Source organism: Vidua macroura, chromosome 5 (assembly GCF_024509145.1).
Source record: "Vidua macroura isolate BioBank_ID:100142 chromosome 5, ASM2450914v1, whole genome shotgun sequence".
In the NCBI taxonomy this organism is placed as follows: domain Eukaryota; kingdom Metazoa; phylum Chordata; class Aves; order Passeriformes; family Viduidae; genus Vidua; species Vidua macroura.
This window is the reverse complement of record NC_071575.1, coordinates 5,302,652-5,322,095: the sequence shown is the minus strand read 5'-3', so window position 1 is coordinate 5,322,095 and position 19,444 is coordinate 5,302,652. Positions and strand designations below refer to the sequence as shown.

The following is a 19,444-nucleotide window of genomic DNA, read 5'->3' as shown; positions in this document are numbered from 1 at the left end:
GGAGCATCTCTCCTTCTGCTACAGCTCTTACTTTGCCTTTGGGTCAATTTAGGTTCTCTAACAGCTAGATCCTCCTGAGAAATTCCCAAGACCTTATTTGGGTTGTGATTGCTATGTCCCTTAAGGCTGAGGCCCATGAAGTTGTCGAGAACTGAACCACTCACCAACTGGATGCTTACTCTGGACATTACTGAAGTACCTTGATACACAGGGGGACAGTGACTCTTTAAGCATTACAGTTAAACAACTGAACTACTCAACATTTTATCTGAACTTGTGAAAGATTGACCTTGCCTGACAGGACAAATGCAAATCCAATCCATGAAATGGGAAATTATAATTTCTGATTTAGGATTGCTGGCAGGATATTGTATATAGAATCTGGAGGTCAGTGCTTCATCTCAGCTCAGAGCTGTTCCGTGGCTTTGGCTCAGGTGTGAAGCATGATGATGATTCTAGTCTGTTTCAAATCATACTCTTCCACTTAAAGAAGCCTAACAACTCTGCCTAATTGGTCCCCAGCTGGCAGCCTCAAGTGCATGTTCCTACAATTAGTGCACCATGGAGGCTGAATTTTTCTCTGATTCTTAATGCAGAAGACTCCAGGTCAATCTTAACAGGATGTGGATATGCCAGTGCAAAGCAAGCTTCTACATTCATGGTCTTGTGTACTCTAAGGACAAATGACCATACACAGAGCTCATAGTCTGGCTTCTTTCACTCCCCCAAAGTCCTCCAGAGCACTGCTTTTGAAAACACCCATAAGCTGGAGAAACATTTTTGCTTTGCTAGCACATCCTGTTTGTGCTTCTAATTTCTTTTTTCTTATTGAGGTCATGGGCAAGAAGAGCAGATTTTTTTTATTTCTTCTTAACAGCTCATCTCTCATTCTTCCATCCCCCTAGACTTAATAATCCTGTTCCAGATAGTACCATTGGAGATTGCAGGAAGCTGCAAACAGGCAGAAATGGGTCAACAAAGTTCACATAAATATTCCCCCAGCTCACAGTTTTCAGAGTTTTGATTTCAGTCTGACACAAAGATGTGGGCCAAGAGTAATGTCTAGACCCAGATTTGAACTCTTCCTAAGCTTGGGAGCGAGCAGATTCCTCACTTTTTATGGGTGTTTTGTACAGTGAGGACTAGAAGCTTCAGTTGCTTTGCAGGAGCCTATGTCCAGAATCACAAAGACGTTTAGTGAATGTAGATTTAGGGCAAATATAGAAACACTTAGAATTATATGCAAAAAAATATTCTAGAAAACATCCTTAACATCATAGTTACCAACAACCTTGGGAATCTCTTGCAGGGAGGTATAGTTGGGAAGTCTTCTGGTACTATGACCTGGGAGGAATGGCTCTTTCTGGAAGCATCCAAAGAAACAGGAGGTCAGTTTCAGATGCATTGTCTCAGTCCTGTAAAGGAGCTCCACCAGGATATTTTGGCACTCTCTCCCACACAGGTATTTCCCTGCTCCTCTCCAACAGCTGGTGCAGCTACTTTCAGGCAAGTGTGGAGAACATGAGGGTGAAGAAGTAAAGTGAGGAATAGACTGGCTCTTCAACAGGAAAAAAAATATTTCTGGTGGTGGAATCTGGAGTCTCCACATCACACTGGTTGCTTTGCTTGCCACTGTCAACACCTTTCTTCAGGAAGGTGAAAGATGCTAGGAGAGAGAGGCTGAAGAAAACACACTTGAAGTATCCTATTTTGAAACTGCAAAGATGCCCATCAGACACATTTTCTGAGAGCCTGGAGCTGTATCCAGCCATTGCCTGGCCACATGTTCTTCCAGCTCTTTATTTCCCCCTGTTGCTTCTGTTGCTTATGTGGGTCCTGCCCTAGAGGAATTTAGACTTGGATTCAAATGCTTTTCTCCCACTTGCTGTTTCTTGGGCCATGCTAATATGTGTGCAAGGGGATCAGTCATAGCCAACTTTACAGCTGTGGGAGCCACATTCTGCAGCTGTGGAGATCAGTTAGTGGCATTAATACCAGGCAATTCACTCTGGCTTGCAGATGATCCTCATGTTCTTTCTGCTGTACTGCAAAGAATTTTTTGTCCATACCATGGCAACTTTTTTGGTACCAGGGGAATGCAATATAAACACCTGCTCTATCCTGTGTTTTCTGTGTGATAATGCTACAGACATGCATGGGAAGAAGCTGTGTCAGCCTCGGAAATCACCCTGTATCTAACACTAGAAAATGGGCACAGATGCTTTGTAAGGTAACGGCAGATGGACTGTGGTGGAGCTCACACCATTCATCCTAATCTTCTGCTAATATCATCTGACCTGATCTGTCAAGATGCACCCACCCCCAAAATGGAGCCATTCCAGACCTTTGGTACCTCAAGATGTGCTCTGTTGAACTTGACAGGTGTTTTCTGTGGACCCTTTGTCCACATGCTTGTTAATGGCTTTCAAGACAGGGACAGATAGGGCAAAGAGGTGGAAAAGAAGAGTCAAGGAGAAAAAAACGGGAGAGAGACACATACCAACAAATGTAACAGTGCTACTGTAAGAAAAATGGATGGCAAACATACTATACAGAGAAGAAGAATAACAGGAGAGAAGGAGCAGGAAAGCAGGAAGATAAAAAATAGTGTAAATGAAAGAAGGAACTGCAGGGAACAAGAAAATATGAGCAGAAGATAAATGAGCAGGACCTTTGGCTGGAATAATCCTGTTCATGCCAGCATTCTTTGGCTGTGACACAATGAGACTGTGGCCTTTTATTACACATTTTATTACACATTTTCTTGTAGTGTGATGCCAATCCAAAGGCCTTTGTCTTTTTGGTGCTCTGCAACACTAACTCACTCCTATGAAGGTTCATCTTCTGGTCACCCCTATGGAACAGGCTCTGTGCTTGGATACACAAGCTCTCACTTTGGAAAAACATCTCTGTGCACTAGAATTCCTTCTCCTGCATGTGGCCCCGGCAGATTTTAACATGCTTCAGGAAGAACTGAAGAGTCTGAAATGCTGAAGAGGGGCACACTGTACAGCTGCTCAGGCCACTTTGAATTTGCAAACAGAAGTAGATAGCTGAGGGAGTGCATGCAAACAAGCTGGGAGGTATTTTGAACTGTTGTCTCACCTGTTCAAAAACTGCAGAACAGCTGGAGGCTAGTCCATCTTCTGTGAGAAAACATCATCCTGAAGAAAAGCATCATAAACAGGATCTGAGTTCAGTGAGATTTTTCTTGTGAGACTGTGACACCTAATTCTGGCCACACCACTTGGAAGTGTGTTCCACTAACTTTTAACAACTTCTGCTTGGCACATCGATTCTTTAGACACACACAGATTGTACCATCATCCCACTGGAAACAAATTGCCTGGTGATTAGAGCTGTGTGTCACCTTTGCTGTGTCCCACACTGGTATGGTGCTGCTTTCCTGTAAGCAGGTTATGGTGCTGTCATTGTTGTCTGTGTGTCTGGGCTGACTGCAATCTCTCTCATTCCCTCTTTTGCAGAAAGAGGGAAGATGGAGATAGGCTACCCTATGTATACACTACTAGTGCTTTTGTCCACATGCCTCCAGAGGTCATTGGCAAAATATAACCAATTCTTGTAATTTCCCAGAATGCGCTGATGTGAGAGGGTCAGTGGAGATGCACAAACCAGAATGGTGCAGAATGGTGTTGTGAAAAATATTGCTGTGCTGTTACAGCACAACTGGAGAGGATAAGGGTTATAAAGAATGTCCTAAAATAGAGCATATTGGGCTAGATCCTCCATTGAGGAAGGTGCAATCCACAGGAATAAAGCCATTTATAACAACAGCCAGGATACTGCTCAACAACACAGTAGAATTGGTTGAGTCTAGGCAAACTTCATGGGTTTTTTATGGTACTGCCCCAAGAGTTCCATGTCTGAGTACAGAGAATAGGGGTAGGAATAATTTCCATTCCTTACGGGTAAGAAAAGTTGAGGTGCCATAGGGAAACATGAGCCTGTGTGGCCAAATGTGTAAGTTGCTAAGTCATCCTGTTTTCCAAATGGGAATTTCAAAAATACAGAAAAAGAAATGGGGCCTCAGGGAAGAAATGTGACATAAAGTGGATCAGAGTGTAAAGAAGCAGCAGAGACAAAATAGGTTAAAACCTGGAAAAGTAGAGCTTTGTGCCTACTGCATAAGGCTGTGGGGGTGGTCACTGCATTGGGGAAAGGTGGAAGGAATGCTAACCATGCTGCTTCTGTCTTGGTCTTCAGCCAAAGGGCAATGCAAGCCTCTAGATCTGATCACAGTGACAAAGTTAAAATCTGGATAAAGCTGGTGAATGCTGTTTGCATTGTCTGTATTGGGGGGGGTGAGGATTTATGTCTGTGTTCCTCTTTACGTTGAGGAGAACAAGGCTTCTTTCTGTTTGGTTTGACACAAGCAGTGACTTCCTACTGGGATGCAGTAATCACAAGAGATGAAATAGCTGAGATACTTGAGAATAGAAATAAAATTTATCTAAGTTACACCAAGATCTACCTGGGAAGTGGCTCACTCTCTGCCTTGACAAATCAATTACCCTGATTCCTTAGGAAGGAGCCCAGAGGTACAGTCCCACCTAGAGACCACCACAGCAGGTAGAAAAAGAAGGCTACAGAAGCCCTTGTCCAGGTCTATAAATGCCAAGAGCTGTGTCCCTCACCCAGCTCATTGCTGGATTGAGAGAACAATGGGCTGAGGGATATGCAAGCTTTCCTTGCCTTGTAGAGGCTCTGCTGCCTCCCAGCCCTGAATTCATCTCATTTTAGCAGTGAAATTCTATCTTCTGCATGATTGCACCGGCAGGCTTTTGTCAGCGAATTTGGTGATGTTCAAACCTGCCTCGGGGATGAGAAGCCAAGAGATCTGACTCAAAGTGGCAGAAAGACTGCTGCTGAGAAGCCAAGTTTCTCTTTCCTGGGGTGCTGAGTGGGCAGTAACACTAATGCAGGGTGCCATCTGTTTTTTCTTTCTCTAAAAGGTCATGTTTACCAAACATTGCAGAAGCAAGAGAGGTCTGGGGTTAAAATAAAAGTAATTAAACCCTACAGAGGAGGCCTTTCTATGCCTTCAGTGTCTACTTGGTGCTCTTCACACCTCAGTGAAGCACAAATGCCCCGTTCAAAGCAGCCACAAGTAACCTTGTCTGCAGTGCCAGGCTGTGGGACTTGTGTCTAACCTGCAGAGACAGCCCAGCAACCAGCCCGGGGTGCCAAGCCCCAAGGTGTGACAGGCAGCTCACACAGGGACTCCACTTCCTAAGCTGAGCCTTGTGCTCTGCAGCTGGTGAAACAGGAGGCATGGATGGGAAGAGGAAATAGTGGTGTGCCAGAGAGGTGGCCCAAGGCCCATTCTGAGGTATTATCCAGACACATGTAACAACTATAAGAAAAAAACTATGACAGCCACCCACACCACCCAGAACATCCAGCCTTGCACCATGAGCACCACTTCTCATAAAGTGAGAGCAGCCTTAGTTATTCCAAGCCATCCTCTGGAGGAGCCTGTCTGTCCTCTTGGAAAAGCATTAGTCCTCTGGTAGATAAAATTTGTCATGGAGAGCCAGGCCCTCAGACTGGTAGCCAGCCCAGTCTGACACCTGGACAATCATCTCTGCACCAGCATGGCATGGGGTGCTTCAGAAACATTTAGTTCCTGTAGTGCTGTTCTGTAGAAAAAGGCACAGCAATGTGGGAATTACACATGAGGATCAAGTTTAAAGACTAAATCTGAAAGGAAGGCTCTGACTTTAGCATGTTGGTCCCTGTGGGACAGGAGGGTCTTGCCAGTATTATTGCATTCTCTGTCTGCTTAATGTACATCTCACCAAAAAAACTTCAAGTAATGCTGAAAAGACATTGCCTGGTTCAGTCTGTGCTAAAGGATGTTAAATTTAATTGATTTCCAATATATTTACTGTACCATACTGTCAAATCTATTTTACAGGTGTGTGTGCCAGACCTTTTATGAAATAAGTAATATATTCTGGGATGGGTAATGATCTTGGCTAATTACCATTAATTCCTCCTGGGTAAAACTAGTGTGAGGAGATGGCTTGATGCCACTGCTTTGCAAGGTGTTATGTGAATGTAGACAAAATCAGAATCTTGTTCCTGTATTTGTCTTTGTTGGGGGAGACTGTCTGAGAAAGCTGCAGCTTGGCTGGCAGGGGATGATTTGCCAAGATCAAGTTCCAAGTTCCCTGCCTTTCTGCCGTGAGAGACTTTTGCCTTCCATCAGTTTCAGCAGGCTCCCAGAGAGCATTGCCTCCAAATCACCCTAGAACTTGAACTTATAAGCAAATCAGAAGCAATTCTTTTGCACTCAGGCCCCCTGCATATCAGAAATCTCTGAACCTTGAAAAGATCCCATAATATATTACCGAGCCTGTCTCAGCCTTTTTTTTTTTTTTCATTGAATTCTGATGAACCCATTCACCATATGTCATGGGTGTCCTCAGGGAACACTGAAGTGAAATAAACTGAAAAGGCACTTTGGACCGTGCTAAGTCAGCAGTTGGTTTTTCGTTGTTGGGTTTTTTTGGGTTTTTTTTTCTGAGCAGGGAAGCTTAGGAAAGACAAAGGAAGCACTGGGTCTTGCAGACTGGGGTTCTGGACTCCATTCTACTGGTGTTAGCTAGTGAATTCTTTCTAATTCTCTATATGGGACTTTGTAAGGTTTTTTTTTATTCTGCTATCTCTGAAGCTTTGAAGTCTCATATAAGTCTAAGGCCATGAGAGTCAATTAATCAGGCCATTAATCACTTACAGCAATTTAAGAACAGTATATGTACTATAACCAACCAATCCTCATAAAGAGCACTGTGAAATGGATGCATAAAATTTGTGGTTTTCACATCTAGTCCAGGTAGTCTTTGCCTTAGTTACAGGTCACAATCCTGCTCACTGACCTTGAATACTATGAAGAAGGCATTTGGTAAGTTATATATGGGAAACAGAAATATGGTCTTCTCCTGGAGTGACACAGAGACAAAAAAAGAGTTAAGATCAGCCTCTGCAGTACTTTTGTAACACCTCACAGCCTTAGCTTCCTTCTGTATGATTAGCTAGACCTTTTTGCATAACCATTGTACCTGGCAACAAGAACATTCTCTTCTTCAGTGACTGATTTCTTAAACCACCCACCAAATCCAGAGGAAGGACTGCTATTTGGTGTTACTCTGTTATTGCTCTTATTTATGTGCAAATTTTTTTCTTGTTGGAAAAGGAGAGAAGGCACAAAGAGATGAGTTTTGTGTGATGACCACATGGGAGCTCTGTAGCTCTGGAGTGATCAGTGAGAAAGCTCAGTTTTAATTTCTTACAGGACAAACATTATTGTCCTTGAGAAGAGTAGCTTTTCTGGTCCTTGAGTCCTGTAGTTACTCAGCCACCCTGCAAACACTTTTCTGAGATCTCTGAAAATTCCTCTCAGACCATGAACTGATTCTGGTATTTGACAGTGGTGCAATGGAATGTAACATCTGGAGCATCCAACTTGTGTGTTCCTGCCTTGAAATGGCCTTGAGATGTTTGAGGGGAAGAGGCTGGGTGTTGTTTCTCATGTCATGAAGTATGGGAATGTCTAAGCCTGGCATTCAAGATCCAATAGATAACCATGGTTCCTCTCCACAGTTGTCATTTAGAAGCACAGATCCTTTCCCAGCTGGAAACATGTATTTCCAGCAGCAAAGAGGTGATGAGGAGTATGCAAGGAAGTGCAACATCCTGATGCTGTAGCAAATGCAAAGCAGTCGTATCTGTCCCAGGACAGGCAGTGACACAACAGCTCTGTGTGAACATGTGGATTTGATACAGCTAGAAAAGGGCATATCACTTTTTGATAATTTAGTGTCACTGATTTGGTCTTTATGCTTCCATAAAAGCAGGGAGAGAGAAAAAAGAAAATAATAAAAAAACCTCACTATTATAACATTTCTCCTCCACCTTCACCCTTCATCCTTCCCTTACTCTAATCCTTATATAAAATCTTCCCGAGAAACCTGCACATAAAAGCTAAGTATCAGAAGTCTGATTTACTTATGCTAGATAAAAATATTTATGGGTGCCAGCTGAATTGTCTCAGTGAGAGCTTTTTTACCATCCTGCCTTCTTGAAACAAGCACTGGGATTCAGCTCACAACCCTGATATCCCTGTTTTGAAATGCTGGACTGGGGATAGTACTTTATATAAGCCCTGTGTCAGATTGTCTGTAGTAACCATTTCTGTTAACAAACCTGTCTGCAGCAGGCACATACAAGTCAACTGTGCAAATGAACAGGACATACCTGAAACATGAGAGATGTTTTTCACAGCAGATGGAATCTATTTGTAACAGTGACTAGGCTCGTTATAGGTCATAAAAGTCATGTAGGAATATCAAGGAAGAAGAGAACAGCTGAATTTGTAGTTTTCCTTTTCACCTGATTACGAGCAATTTACATTAATATTGCAACTTTTAATCAAACAGAATTCAAAGAAATTACAAACCTCCTCTACCTGATTGTATGACTATAAAAGCTGTGATTAATGGTGGCATATGATACTTGAGGACAGCAAGTAAAGAACACTTACTACAGCTGAAACTGCAGGGGTGATGCTGGGATTCAAACTAAATTGACCTGTTTGGAGTTTGGCTGGGGCTTTGGGATTCACATCTTAGACTCTGCGTGGTACTTTTAATTATTACAGGTGGTTAGATCAATTTTCTCAGCCAAGAAACAGTATGTGCAATAGCTCCATTCTCTTTCTTCATCCCACTGCCAGGGAGTCTGACTGCTCACTGGCCAAGGGAAAGCAAGTGAATCCTCCTAATTTGCTTAATAACATTTTTTTCCCCAGAGATCTTTCATGCTATACTTTCTATCCTTCCCCTCCTTACTTTCCTTACTGTTTGGTTTTTTTGTTACTGTGACCATAACAGCTTTTGAGCCTTCTTTTGTTAAAAACCCCTGTGTCTTGCCAATGCAAATCAACTGTGTCACTCAGGACAGAGGAAAAATGTCAAGCTTGTTAAGTTTTTATTTATTTCACTGTAGCATCAGTTTTGATCTTTAGCAGTGTATTTTATTTCTTATTTGCGGCTTCATCAGTCATTGCTACTAGAAAGCAAGAATAGGCCTTCCCAAAACACTTCCTCAGAAGAAAGAGGTTCAAGATGAGAGTAAACCTGGGAGAAATACAGGTTTGATAAGTGGAACCATAGGGCTGTAATGGTAACATTCAGACTGCTAATCAGTCTTTACCCCCTTTTTTCCACTGCTTAAAAGTCACTGAAGTTTACTGCTGAAGCTGAAATTTCCCTGGTTTGTTCAAAGATGAAATAAGTCTGCTGGGTTTTTTTTTTTCCCAGATTTTTTTCACACTAAAAGAACTTAAAAATAGTGCAATGGTTCAGCCATTTTGATGAACTTTTTTCCCCACAACAGAATATGTAGAAACTATTCCCACTTCAGCAGGAGTGTTTGCTATTGCATCCTGGATAGCACCACAGCCAAACCAGCATGGGGTTAAATTTTTTATATTTAGCATAAAAACATCTAGCTGAAAAGTGCCTTTGAGGGCTCCAATGGAATCTGATTTTGATTTGACCGAATTTTGACCCTGAGGAAATTCCACACATAAGCACAATCCATTCTGTATGGCTGTGTCCACTGGGCTCAGAGCATGCATGGAGGAGGAAGGCAAGGTTGATATGTATGTGTGTGTAACTGATGTCCTTATCCCAGCACAGAGTCTTTAGGGGCCTCAGCAATGCCCTGGGGCAGCAGTGCTGAGGTGGATGGTGCTTCTCACACATCTGTGGCTGAATAGTCCTTCCAGTCTTAGGGCTTTCCTGTGTCTTGAAGAATAACTTAAATGCCTAATGAGGTTAAAGGAGGCTTCTTGAGCAATTTGGGTTGGTCCAACACCCTATGCCTCATTGGCCAGGGTCAGAATTGGGTGTGGTGAGGGTACCTAGGGTCAGACAGAGCCCAGTCATTAGCAGGTCCGTGGTGCTGTGGCAAATCCAAGGTCGAGTTAAGGAGTCAGCCTTCAGGGTCCAGGTCATGTGTGTCCATGGCCATATAAAGGGGAAAGCTCTGGCAGAGCACTCTTACAGCACTCTTACAGTGTTGCTGGAACACGAATTCATGGGTCCAGGCTGGGAAGAGAGCCTGGGGAACCTTAATGTCTGGAAATACTTAAGAGCTGCCTGGGAAAGGCCCAGGTTAACTTTATCTGCCTCTGAAAATGGCCGTTCTTTGAGCAGGGAGTTGGAGGAGACACCTCCAGCCTTCCCTCCCGGTCTAGGTTAGTCTGATTCTACAAAGCCTGCTGATTTTTACTCTTATATTGCCAGTGGATGCAGGATATCCTGTGAATGTTACTCACTCAGGCCCTACACTGTGTGTGACAGAAGACCAACAAGAAACCCTCCTACAGAGCAGCAGGACTGAGTGCTGCAAACTCTTACACACACTCCATGCTCTACCCAGACCGGCCAGTGGAGTCCTCAGAAAAACAGTGCTAAGTGCATATGCCAGTGTTTAGAGGACCATCATGTCAGGGAATATTTGCTGGCATTTAGAATCCATTCAGGCTCCAAGGGAAGTCAGGGGAAGGCGAGCTCTCCATCTGACTGCCTCGGGCCCTGACCTGCCCTAAAGAAGTTCTGCGTAGCACACTGGGTACTGTGGCCTTGACTCAGCTGAGCAATTTGGAGTGTGTGTCTGTGTCTTGCTGAATGAGAGCTTATGCATCTAGCTGAAATTGCTTTATAGGGCACAGTCCAGATCCCACTGAAATGCTCGGGAAGCTTTTGCCATGCACTTCAATGAAAATGTGATCAAATCTATGTCACCTGATTTTCCCTTAGGCTGAGGATAAAAATTGCTGCTTTGCTGGTTAAAATCAGAATGAACAGTACAGAGGCTGCCAATAAAAATGTTACAGTGAGATATGTAAGGGAAAAGTCCTTTAGTAAGATTTCCTGCAATATGGATAGACATAGAAGAGAAAGAATTAAAAATAAAGAGTTTAAAATATCTTCAGGTGTAGGAAAAAAATGTAGCATCAGGAATAGAACAATGCAAACTTTGATAAGGTGTTCAACCTAAAAGAACAGATTTTTGCTTCATTTTAATGTATTTACTGACTGATGATTATGAAAATATGTCATTTTAATACTCTGACAGAGCTGGTTATATAGCATTTATGTATGAGCATTTGCATAAGTTCTGTGAATTTATTTTTTAAGTATAACTGGTGACTATAGGCATGTGTATAAAAGAAGAAACTTTCTAAATTTAAATCCTTCATCTTTCTTAATTCTGAAGTTGTGGTAGTGTCTTGCTTATCAGATTTGGAGCCCTCTTAGAAACTGTGGGAATATTTCTAAATTTGATTGTTAATCTATTGAACAGAAAAGCTGCCACTGGAGAGAATAAACTTCCTTTTAAAGCACTAGTAAGTGTGCAAAAGTGCTCAGAGACTTAGGAGGCAGTCTATTTACAGCTAGAAGATTTGGACTCTTAAGGGCATACAGCACTTTTGAAAATGAGACTTAAATGCTTCTAAGTAATTTGGGCACTACATAAAATCACATCTAATTTCCCTCTTTATGCTCTGACATCAACACCAAACATAAAATGATTTATTATCTAGTTGATAGCAGAACTGGTTTTATGTGAAGCAAATCCAAGAGAAAGAGATATGTTTCAGAAGGGAATTTAAAAATTAAATAGCGTTTCAGTATGGGAGTTAATACACATCCTTGGTTTCAGTGAAATTAACCGCAATGGTTCTGTAGTAATTATCTCCAAACTGGATATTGTTCTCAGCTGAATGCTCATCTCTTGGAAACCAGTGGAACTGTGTCTGATGGACTTGGTGCAGTAGCAGCCAGAGTCCATGTAGGCTTGCACACTCTTGCAAATCAAAAATTATTCCTCAGTAGCCACAAGAAGAGGCTAAGGTAACAATGAAAACACTCTCATGGTTCAAACAGAACCCCGGGACAACAAAATCTTGTTTGAAATTGGATGATTTTGGAATATACTTGGCAAGAAGGGTTAAGTACAGACTTCCTCATCACTTCAATGGATCAGACCTATGCTAATCCCATCCTGCCTGGAGCAAGATGTCCCATCTCTTAGAGTGCACTGTTGTCAGGCCCTGGTTTCACACAGCTGCTGCTGTGGCTGACAGGAGAAAAGAGAACTTTCCTTTCTCCACAAGATCTCAGTGGCAATTTGTGGGCGAGAAAGAGGCAGCTTCTTTCATGGCAGCTCTGCTAAGTCTGCTATGGCTGTATTGGAGACACTCTTTAAAGGGTCAGGATCTCAGGGCTGGCTGGCTCTGTTGCTCCTTTATATTCTCAGCTCTCCATGAGTTTCTCTGGAAACTCAGCAACATTCAGCTGCCCCTGCCCCATTTCCCACATGCCCTTAGGAACTCCAAGGGAAAACTGGTTCCTTGGGATCCAGGCTCCATGCCAGATTGGACTCGGGATGTGCAGAGATGCTGAGCAGTAGGCGGCAAGTGCACAGGGGTGATTGTCAGCTGCTCCAAAGGGCAGGAGAGTGTGGATATTCTCAGTTCAGTCAGAGAGAAGAAGAGAAAGATTTCTGCCAGGCTAACCCTGGGAAAAAGTCTGACAGGAATGTAAGCAATCTATTATCTTGCTTTCCATTCATATTGTCAGTAGATATGTTCTACCACACTGACCTAAGTCCAGTGTACCAATAAGGTGAAATGTTTTTACTTTAAGACCAATGGAATTAATGTTCACGATGTTCTCTATTAAAGAGAGAGGTGCTTTTGAATAAACGCTCATTTGCCTTCTGAAATCGTACGAGTCATTTCGCCCGTCCCTGGCTCAACAGCGTCAGGAGAGGTGTCCACAGGCCATGACGCCCTCCTTGGCTCTCCACCTCCTCCAACTGCAGCACCTGGAACAGAGGCAACCGGGCAGTTTGAGGAGCCACAGGATTGGTTCATAGAGGGGTGCCTGCCCTTAGAGAGAGAGGCATCAGAGCTTTGGCTGGATCAACCTCCAATCCTGATCCATCACTGGAGGAGACCCCTGACAGCCCAGGCTCCCTAGACATTTAAAACGCAGCTCAGGGAACAAATATAGAGAACAGCAATAAACGTGATCATAAATCAAATATAATATAAACAAATAAAAAAAGCGAAACGTTGCGTTTTGTTCACAGTGACGATCCCAGCGGTTCCACAAGCAAGAAAGCCGGGTGTGAAACGGAGGATCCGAAGGAGGCCGGCAGACAGAGTGGCCAGGAAGGCAGGTCCGACACCCTGACGCTAAAAGCCCAGCATGCGGAGCTCCAAGAAGAGCAGGCAGCGGGGTGTTCCCCTCTGGTGCAGAAGGCGAGCCTCCACCACACGGGCTCCCCAGTGAGAGTGCAGCGCAGCAAAGGGACGGCCTCGTGTTCCCACGCGGCTGCTTCCGATTATGAGCTCTCCCTTGACCTAAAGAATAAACAGGTACCAAGGCTTCCTCCTCAGGCTGTGGGAGAAGGGGATGGGGCGGGTGGGACTGCATTTGCACTGTGGTGGAATGACTTTTAGCCTTTTGTTCACCGAGAGCTTTTGCCCTGCCTAGCTGGCCCTTTGGGTACGTGAGGCTGATAGAGGAAGTAGATTCCCTACTTGTGACTGAGTCACCCTTTCACCCAAACCTGCTGGCATCTGCTCCTCGTTGCCTGGATTCAGTGGTCCAAAATGGACCTAGAAACCCAGTTGTGAGTGTAGGGTTAGAGATGGGTTGCAGGCAGCCAAGAGCAGCAGCATCCAAGGGTAGTGCCTTGCTCACAAGTGTACAGTGTCAATAGGGCTCCCAGCAACTGGTTGTTCCAAATTACTTCCCTCGTGGGTGAGTCTCCAAGAGCCATCTTGGATCATGCAGGGCAGGCTCCAGCACACTTCTGCATTAGCATGAGCTTTCAAGAGGAAGTGGGGTTTATTCAATGAGTGTCCTGCACAGCATCTACCACGATGTTTGTGCACTGCTGCCACCACTGCCCTCAGTCCAGAGGAGGATCCTGAAGAGATAGGCAAGTTTACCAGGCTAAGAGAAAATTATTCAGTCCTAGAAGTTGCAAGCCTTGTGTTATGTGCCTGAGGCTACAGCCTAGCTCCAGAGCACAAGCATGCCCATCTCTAGCTGCATGTCCCAATGGACTCCCAGCAGGAGACAGTTGGACAGGGGCTAAGAGCAGCTGGCCTCCTCCTTCACAGGTGGAATGTGTTTCCTCCCTCCTCATCTCTGCAGATTACAGCCCAGGAGAGCTATTGTGCAAAACAGAACCTAAAGCATAATTTGTGCCTTTTCCCTGGGAAGGCAGCTCAGTCAGACGCTGTAGGATATGCAGACCCTGCAGTCTGTGAGGAGAGGAGGACAACTGACAGGGGGAGAGTTCAGTGGAAGCTGTGCTATTGCAGCTGAAGGGTCTCAGCTAATGAGGTTTCCACAGAAGAAGCTGCTACTTCTGGGACATCTCTCTACCACCTCCCTCAAGGCACAGATGCTGTCCCTAAACATACATGTCAGATCAATGACCCAATAGATTTCTGAGCAAGAGACACCTTTGCTCTCTAGCTCTGTCTTTCTCAAAATACTGTATACTTAGACAGAATTCTTGCTTCACACCAGGAAAAAAATAAGAGAGACTAATTAACTGGCTTCACAAGCTAACTGACATATCTTCAGGGTGGGCCACATCTTGACTGCTATATATGTTCTTAACCTCCTCAATATCCTACAGCTGCTCTGGTTTGTCCTGGGGACTGTCTGTCCTGTGTTATTTTAGCTTTAAGATCATGTTGCCATATCACTGTTCTTGCAGCAGAGGCCAAATCTGCCCTGGATGCATGTGAACAAGAGAGACATGTTCAGCTGATTGTTCATTAATGTCTGGTGCCTTGCAGAACTGACCTTGCAGGGACTGAGCCTATCTCCTTGGTGAAACCACCTTTCTTACAGCAAAGGGCCTTACAATTTGTATGCCTCTCCAGACTCATGGATGTCTTCAGTGAACTGCCTTCATCTCTGGAAGGGGGGATTTTCAGGCAGTGAGGAGTACTAATTTTTCCACTGTAGTATGTGTTTTTATAGCTATTCCTATCAATTTACTCATCAGGTAGTTTTCTTAAATGGGAATAACAGTGATAGGACCTGCACAGTGCTGTCCCAGTAGAACCCTACTTATAGCAGGACTTGTAATATAGGAATGGAACTCACAGTAAGAGAAAAAGGTGCAAGGAGACATTTTTAGTCTCACTGCACAATTGAAGTCACATTTACCTTTTGAGAGAGGACTGAGTGCTAGTAAGGAAGAAGGGTAAAGTGCAGCCTCCTCTGCAAGACTTGGACCAGTCATTGCCCCTCAGCATCATCCTAGAGAGTTGGTGAGTGGCTTCATGGTTCTCCTTGCTCCCTACCCCATGAAACAGGGAATTCTAACAGTGCACAGAGCAGAAGTACTCTATGCTGGGAGGTTGGAACAGAGACTCAAGTACTAAAGTTACCCTGTGCTTAGACTCTATTGTAATGTTGGGAAAATGCAGGGGACCAGAGGAAAGAAAAGCATGCTTTCAGTCATACATACTCTTGGGCTGTGCTGAAGGGCAGCAGGTGCCCCATGGATGGAGGAAAACACTCCATTAACAAATATGCCTTATAGCAATGTCCTTCCATAGTGAGAGGCTGGAGAGAGAAGCATTAAGAATGAGTGACATGTATGATTTGTATGTCTTTTTTTCTATTTTTTTTATGATGCCTGCATTGCCTTGAGTGACTCAGATTCTGTCCCTGAGCCTGATTCTTTTCTGGTTATAACATGGTGGCACATCACCATGCTCAGTGGCAACCTGGGTAGAAAACCAGTGCTAACTGAGAATAAGATCAGGCCGTGGTCTCTCCTGGCAGATTTATAAATTCATGCCTATGGGCACCAAAGACATGGGGTGTGCACCTCAAATGCTTGGCCATATCCGGGCCTGCAGTTTGGCTTGCCTTTTGGCTTGCCTTGACCTTGTTAAATCTCCCTTCATATGCAATCCCTCATGGCAGTGGATATCTCACAGCCATTTCTAATTCAGCCACAATTGCTCAGAAGGAGTGTTCATACTGAGGCCCAGAAATGTATTAAGCTAATTATTCTTTGAAATCCCCTCCGATCCCCCTCCTGCTTTTCCCTTCCTTTGGCGCCGGCTGTCAGATCATTCCCCAGAGAAGAGTAGCTTTAAGTAGGCAATTACTTGTAATTCATGGGGTTTATTAGGAGCGAGAGAAGGCCAATCATGTCTGGCCTTTCTCAGCTCTCAGATGGGAACAGAAGGTTCCTCCAGCCATCCAGACTTACATCTCCATTACCCGTGACTGCTGTGGTGCTAACAGACGCCCTTTCCTCCTCTGGAGAGGAAAAACACAGGCTACAGCTTTGTGAAACCCTTAACACCTTTGGACTATCAGTTAGCTTGAGCTGACAGCAAATTAGTATGTCTCAGATAACAATAAGCAGCAAATGTCTGGGCTACAGCAAAGAAAAAGAGACAGAGACCCACTGCTACCAAAGGTGGGGAGGACACTTCTCTCTATGGAGATGCTGCGTATAGCTCTGCCAGTCTTCTCAAGCATCCCTTGGAACACTCCCTGTCCCTGTTATGCCTGCTGAAAGATAGTGTAGGATTCCCCTTGCTTTGGACAGTGCCAGTTGGCAGTGGATCACATGCAGAACCTAGCCTTGCACCCCTGGTTTGAGCTAGAAAACAGACTACTTGAGGAAGAGTCTAGGAATCCTCTCACTTCAGATCTTGTTCTGCTCCTTAATGCCTTAGTCCTTTGGAAGGACTGAGATTATGGACTGCAAAAAGCTGGTGATGTTTTTTATCGAGGTACTGACAGCTTGCTCTGTTCCTTTGGACTTTTAGAAGGATCTCTCCTCACTAGCTATTAAAGTCTGCCATTTTTGGCACTGTCCTTGCATGAGATAAACTGGCCTTTTACTTCAGATCAGCAATGGCATCTTGTCTTGGCCTCTAATCAGATCAGAGCATATGAATCTCATGTTTTCAGAATGGCTGTCACCTCCTTGGAAACCTCAGATAATTTTAAGGCTCTTGCTTCTGCTTTATTTTGCATTTACTGTTATTCTCTCCCTCTCATTTGTTCCTCTTTCCCTCCTAACACAATTAGCTCTACATTTTCATTAACCAGATCATTATTTTAAGTGCTCACGGTCAGTTGCCAGTAATAACTGTCTGGGTTGGGCCTTTGCAGGTTACTGGTGTAATTTACATTTATTCGCATGAGCCTTCCTCCTGAAGGAATGGGCCAAGGGATAGTTCAGTCTCTCTCCAGGCAGGCCAGCTTTAAAGACATGTGTCAGGAGTGTTGGTTTTATGGTGGGATTTAAGATGTCCTTGTTTATCCAAAAGACCTGCTGCCAGGTCTTGTGGTAAATGACACTGTCCCCATGATTATTGGGGGATGATTTTTAGCAACATTTATGCAGACCATTTCTGGGCAGGCAGCAGTGAAAGTGTTAGGCAAATGTTCTTTAAATTGGGGGTAAACAGAGCTCTGAGCCACCTTCCTCTGCAACTGTGGAAAATTGCTGGTATTTCTTAGTGCTGGGCTTTGATGTTTGCCTTGGACAGACTGCGAGCTCAAGGGCAAGGCAGACAGAAAACAGAAGCCTACCTGATGTTTGAGCATAAGGCAAAGGTCCCTGCTTCATGTCCAGAGAGGGAAATATCAATGGATGTGCTCCCCATCCCACTCTCTTCCATAAATGTCAGCCTCCCAGTACTTGCTCCACAGCCAGGATACCAGTGCAGGCACAAAATGGCTGGGCTTAGGTTGTTCCTCTCTGCCTGTCATCTCCCAAGGTCACATTATCTTCCTCTGCTTTCCAGTACTGGAAAGATTCCAGAGGTCATTTACACTTCTCATAGCTGTCAGACCAGGTCTTTACGTGTACCTATATCACTCACTGATGGTTTTATCTGTAACTTACATCATGTTATGAAAAAGAAGAAGGAAACAGGTGACATGACATGACTCTGTGAGCTGAGGCTCATGCCTCAGTCTCACTTTGACTGTGAAAGCAATTTGCACTTAGATCTTGTGGAGCTCAGCTTTTCAAACTGTGAGTCCTGGGCCAACAAGGCATGGTGAGGGACAAGTGGTATGTCTGGGGGTGAGGATGCAGTCAGTAAAGCTTGTCCTTTGGTTCTGCTAACAAACTTATATTCACTACATGACTGATGCAGTTTATTGTCTGCTAATTCAGGACTGACTTCACCAGCACTCTCAGTCCTGCCTTTCATCTTTTTTTTGGTTTTTCTACATGTGTGCAGACACATATTAATGCTACAGTCTGCACCTGCACTCTGCCCTGTGAAGTGCCAATGATAGCTAATAGTTCAGCCTAAACCTCAGTGAAGGTAGTTTGAGTTTATTCTTCTTTTTTTTTTTAACCCCATCTTACACCTTCGTCTTCACACCGTCCCCCTTGTCCTCTGTCAGTCACTCATTGGAACCAAATCATCTGTCATTCTCCTGGAACTTGTTAGTGAAAAACCAGCTGCAGAGGAAGAGTGAGGGGATTACCAGGAAGTTTAAATTCTAGAGTACAGGAACAACCATACATATCTGCTTTGCTGAAGCCAGTTGAGATGGTGTGTGTTGATGTACTTACACGTGTTTGTCGTTACCAGCTCAGGTAAATCCTCCTTCCACTTTTTTTATTATCTTGCCTAAACATTTAAAATTCAGACTTTTTTATCTTTCAAAACTGAGAATCTTTCTTTTTCTGGGTATTTTTATTTTCATTGTTGGCTGGCACCTGAAAAACTCAGATATCAAAAATTGGAATTCAGAGTACTTTTTAAAACACAAAATTCAGAATAAACCCAGCCTCCACTAACTTATATGGAAGTTTATGTTTCTCACTAACTGCTAGATCAAACCAGCATTCTCTGCATTTAAAAATGAAATTTTCTTCCCTTTTTCTGAATTATTTCTCCTTTTGCTGAGAGTGTTTCCTAAGGTTGCTAAGGAGGGGAGAAGCATTAGGAACACTCTGAGACAAGAGATAATGCTTGACATTACCAGAGCACCGCTGAGCAGGAAGACATATTGCTGGAACGTTGTATTTTCAGTGATGAACTTGCCCTAAAGGCCATCAGAAGTGAGTCTGCAAGGGAATGCCACCTGACAGCTCCAGATTTTATGACTGGCATTCTAGGAAGAGGCAGGATCCTGTTACAGCTGTGAGGAAGCTCCTGGTGCTGATGATTTAGCCAGTCATGCCCAAATGGGAACCTTCTGTTGAAATCAGAGGCATGGCATTGCAGGGAAAAGTTAATTCAGTGTCAGAAGTTCCTTTGACGGTCATTGAAGAGTAATCAGTGTAGAAAGTGGAGCAATCAGAAGACATCAGG

The 19,444-nt window shown here is 43.9% G+C and overlaps 1 protein-coding gene across 5 annotated transcripts in view; it reads left to right on the top strand.

Annotated features, from left to right (window-relative positions):
• IQSEC3 (IQ motif and Sec7 domain ArfGEF 3) overlaps positions 1-19,444 on the top strand; it is a 99,181-nt gene that overhangs the window by 48,571 nt on the left and 31,166 nt on the right. For all 5 annotated transcript variants that reach the window (XM_053976939.1, XM_053976938.1, XM_053976943.1 and 2 more), the window contains exon 3: positions 13,192-13,480. In XM_053976939.1, the coding sequence (XP_053832914.1) occupies positions 13,192-13,480 (289 nt within the window). The remainder of the gene's footprint in view (positions 1-13,191; positions 13,481-19,444) is intronic.